This window comes from Balaenoptera physalus (assembly GCF_965194825.1).
Source record: "Balaenoptera physalus genome assembly, chromosome: 1".
Taxonomy (NCBI): Eukaryota; Metazoa; Chordata; class Mammalia; order Artiodactyla; family Balaenopteridae; genus Balaenoptera; species Balaenoptera physalus.
The window spans coordinates 86,212,260-86,217,119 of record NC_138882.1 but is presented as its reverse complement, the minus strand read 5'-3'; the positions used below and the strand labels follow the sequence as shown (position 1 = coordinate 86,217,119).

Sequence of the window (4,860 nt, the reverse complement as noted above, 5' to 3'; positions counted from 1 at the left end):
AAACAGTATGGTACTGGCACAAAACAGAAATATAGATCAATGGAACAGGATAGAAACCCCAGAAGTAAAGCCACACACCTATGCCAATTAATCTATGACAAAGGAGGAAAGACTACAAAATGGAGGAAAACCAGTCTCTTAAATAAATAGTAATGGGAAAACTGGATAGCTACATGTAAAAAAATGAAATTAGAACATTCTTTAACACCATACACAAAAATAAAATGCATTAAATAAAATGTAATCAAGCTGGATTAAAGACCTAAATGTAAGACTGGATACTATAAAATTCTTAGAGGAAAATATAGGCAGAACACACTCTGATATAAATTGCAGCAAGATTTTTTTTGATCCGCCTCCTAGAGTAATGGAAATAAAAACAAAAATAAACAAACTGGACCTAATTAAACTCAAAAGGTTTGCACAGCAAAGGAAATCATAAACAAATGAAAGGACAACCTACAGAATGGGAGAAAATATTTGCAAATGAGGCAACCAACAGGGGATTAGTCTCCAAAATATATTGTGCAAACAACTCATGCAGCTCAATATCAAAAAAAGGAAACCAACGACTCAATCAAAAAATGGGCAGAAAACCCAAAGAGACATTTCTCCAAAGAAGGCATACAAATGGCCAAAGGGGCACATGAAAAGATGCTTAAAATCACTAATTATTAGAGAAATGCAAATCAAAACTGCAATGAAGTATCACCTCACACTAGCCAGAATGGCCATCATCAAAAATCTGCAAACAATAAATGCTGGAGAGGCTGTGGAGAAAAGGGAACCCTCTTACACTGCTAGGGGCAATGTAAATAAGCACAGCCACTACTGAGAACTGTATGGAGGTTCCTAAAAAAGTAAAAATAGAGCTACCATATGATCCAGCAATCCAATATTTGGGCATATATCCAGAGAAAACCATGGTTCAAAAGGAAACATGCACCCCAATGTTCACTGCAGCACTATTTACAATAACCAAGACAGGGAAGCAACCTAAAAGTCCAAGAAAGATGAATTGATAAAGAAGATGTGGTACATATATACAATGGAATATTACTCAGCCATAAAAAAAGAAAGAAATAATGCAATTTGCAGTAAAAAGGATGGACCTGGATAATATCATGTTAAGTGAAGTAAGTCAGACAGAGAAAGACAAATGTCATATGATATTGCTTACATGTGGAATCTAAAAAGTAAGATACAAATGAACTTAGTTACAAAACATAAACAGACTCACAAACTTAGAGAGTGAACTTATGGTTATCAGATGGGAAGGGTAGGGGGGAGGGATAAATTGGGAGTTTGGATTGACATGTATACACTGCTATATTTAAAATTAAAGGAACTCCCATAAAAAAAAGAACGGTGTTATCCTCTTTAGCAGATGAGGAAAGTGGGACTCAAAGATGATAGTGACCAATGTCACCCAACTGGTAAAAGTCAGAGCCCCAGTCTGCATATTCCTTGGGGATATTTTAAAGATATGCTTCATCCTTTCTCGGATGCTGTTACATCATTTTCATCCAAGTATATACCCTGTGTCATCCCTCTTCTTTCTGGAATCTTGAACCAGAAGAGGAAGGAAAATCAGGCCTCAAGCCCTGGGATCTCAAAATCCAGGAGCCAGCCCAGGTGACTCGTCCAGCAGCTCATGACAGGTCCAAGTTTCTTAGCTCCGCAGCCTCTCCACCTTATGATAATCATTTCGCTGGGAACCCTGGAGTCTGGTGACTTATACACATGTAGAGAGATATGTACTGTCTACCGTAAACACCCAGTTTCGTTGAATGAAGCCTAATGGTTTGCTCACTAAGAGGCAGGAGACAAGGCTGCAGCACCCATTTTTTGCTTATACTACAACAGGTGAAACATCATAGTGGCTTGACCTGTTTTCTATCCAGTTCAGGCTGAATGTGGCTCTGAGTCAATGTTAAGTCAAGGTCAGCACTTTACTGAGTTTAATGGGTCTCCCAGAGAGCCACTCATCCCGCAGTAGTCGATTTTCTTAAAACAAGGTTCTCTGGGTACCCGGTGCCGCCCACCACTTCCCCCACCAACGGGAATATCCGGGAACACTACCCTCATCACCCACCCCACACCCAGGAGTGTCCTGAATGCTTGCTTAGCACCATCCCAGATGTCAAGGTTCTAGAGTAAACATCATGAGTGGGTTTGGAAACCCGGGGAAGCCAGGGCTCGTAAAATGACGCGGAAATGGGGCCAGGGCCAGAGTGAAGGCACTGTCATCCCAAAGCGCCATCAAACCAAGAAAGAGTTTGCCAGCCCAGGATATGAGTAAAACCTTAAGTTTGAGGAAGGGCAGATGCATCCTATTGTGACTAGGGCCAAGCATGCCCCAATCGTAGGCCACCTCATGGCTTCCAAGAGGCATATGGGATGTATAAAAGGTGTGCAGTCTCAGAGCATCCCCAAAGCCTCAGCATCTCCACGTTCCAGCCCCTGGTGAACTAAGGTAAGTTGGGCAAAGGAATGCCTCTCCTGGAAGCCTGGCTCTACCTGGTCCCAAACTCTGCGGGCAGCTGGGGCTGGAGCACTTGGTGGTTGGTCCCAAAGAAAGGCCTTCTGTGGGCATCTGTCTCCTCCGTACCATTTGGGACCCACCTCTCTTGGGCTGCAAGTCAACATCTGAAGTGTGTGGGGCGGGGGCTGAGATGGGGGTCCAGGGTGTGCACAGAGTCTGGTGTTGAGGCTCCTGCTGGCTTGTGTGGCGGCGCTGCTGTGCGTGGCCAGGAGCTGAGCGGGGCTGCTTAGGAGAGGGTGGCACCAACTCTGGGGCAGGGCTGCTCTGAAGGGCAAGGCCCATGCAGGGAGACAGGAGAGCTCCTCAGGGAGCAGGCGGCAGAGGCCCAGGGAGCTCAGAGCAGCAAGGAGAAGAGGAGGTGGTACAGTGGCCAGGTCCTTCTCTGGGAGTCGGGGACCGGTGTTCTACACTGGTGTGCTCAGTTCCTGGGGAACCATGACTTCCCTCTCTAAGATTTGCTTTCTCACCTAGAATTTAGAATCGATCTAAACGGTCCTTTTGTCTCTAGATGCCTCTTTTTTATGAATTCTCTTAGAGAGTGGTTAAGATGATCTGTTAAAATTGTTAGAAATTTATTTAAAAAGTCGAAATCTTCTCAAGAGTACTCAACATGTTTTGGTTGTCATGTGTGTGTGTGTGTGTGTGACCACGTGAGCACACACATACATATATCTTTACACTCATACTTACCTGTGTATTTACATGTGTTTGTGTGGAGTTATATATGCTCATTTGATCCTTACAACAACTTTAAGAAGAGTACAGAGAAGTTAAGTAACTTGCTCAAAGTCACACAGCTGGTTAATTTTTGAGACAGGACTCAGGTCCAAGAAAGTCATGTTCTAAATTCCACAGTATCTGCTCTGGCATGATATTACTTTTTGTTCTCATTACCCCTGTCCTTCCTTCTTACTCTTTCCTTCTCTCTCCTCTCACTCTCTGTCTCTCTCTCCCTTTTTACGTCTTTGTTTTTCTCTATCCCTCTCCATTTCTCTTCTCCTTTCTCCCTTTTTTCCTCTCTTCCTTCTTTCCTTCCTTCCTTCCGTATTTCTTTACTGTCTCAATTAAAACCTTTCAATGGCTTACAAACTGCAGCTACAATTTATACTGTCGCACCTCATTGCACACACACACACATTGAATCAGTGAAGGCAGCAGGCCAAGTTTGAAATGGGACAGTTTTGAACGAGGCAGGAGGTTCTCCTGGGTGGAGCGTCTCTAAGGCTCCAGACTTGCTCACTTGTGTGTCTTTCCCCTTGCAGTGCACATCCAGACCAGAATGTATCATCAACAGCAGAAGCTGTGCTGCCCGCTACCAAAGTATTGCTGCCCTCCATCCCAGCAATGCTGCCCCCCACCAAAGTATTGCTGCCCCCCACCAAAATATTGCTGCCCCGCACCAAAGTATTGCTGCCCCCCACCAAAGTATTGCTTCCCCGCACCCCAGCAATGCTGCCCACTACCAAAGTATTGCTGCCCCCCACCTCAGCAGTACTGTCCCCCTCCCCAGTACTTCTGCCCCCCAGCAAAGTACTGCTGCCCCTCACCAAAGCAGTTCTAAACTCCACCTCAGCACACCAAGCAGCCTTGCCAGCCTCCACCCAAGGGCAAGGAGCCCTCTGTCCCAAAGTGCCCACCCCCGCAGCAGTGCCAGAAGTCCAAGCAGAAGTAAACCCCAGGCATAGGCCAGAGGCCAAGCTCCCTGCAGAACAGAGAACATGAAGCCCACTCCCCTGTCTCAGACAGCCAGCTGTCAGCACCACTCACCCCCAGCTTCTGGAAGCAGCCACACTTGTGGAAAAGGCAGCAGCAGGATGGGAGCTTCCTGGATCAACATTTCTTATTAATTAGCAGCTGCAATTTCCACTTCGAAAAGGATCTGTTTCTAAACCGTCTAATCTCCTTTGCTGACTTGTATACTTTGCCCTGTTGGCTGCTTGGAAACTTAAGCAGCGTGGCCGACCACGTTTTCCTAGCAAACTTCGTCTCTGCTCCAGTTTTTCAAACAATTAAACACAATTCCACTGGTATGAATGTGTTGGTTTGATTATTTCGTCATCTTACAGTTGTTAACTCCTGCAGAGTTTGTATCCTGCTGCATAAACAAGAGCCCTAGGAAGGCTGGGCATGTGGGTGCACGTAGAGGAGAAGGCATGGGGAGATGCACTTCTGAGCTGAAGGACATTTTCCATGGTCCTGCCAGGGTGAGGAGGACATATGGGCACTTCAGCCACATGGAGACACATCTCCACATCCCTGGAAAATGATAACAGCAATTGGGCACAGGGGAGATGATGCCCATCTCAAAAACGGAG

The 4,860-nt window shown here is 45.5% G+C and overlaps 1 protein-coding gene across 1 annotated transcript; it reads left to right on the top strand.

Annotated features, from left to right (window-relative positions):
• Positions 1 to 3,824: 3,824 nt before the first annotated feature.
• Positions 3,825 to 4,556, top strand: SPRR5 (small proline rich protein 5; the record flags this gene model as incomplete). The annotated part of the gene is given in 2 exon segments (XM_082451133.1): positions 3,825 to 4,103; positions 4,107 to 4,556. Coding segments are annotated over 2 exon segments (390 nt in total). The 3' UTR covers positions 4,218 to 4,556.
• Between the last annotated feature and the right edge of the window lie 304 nt (positions 4,557 to 4,860).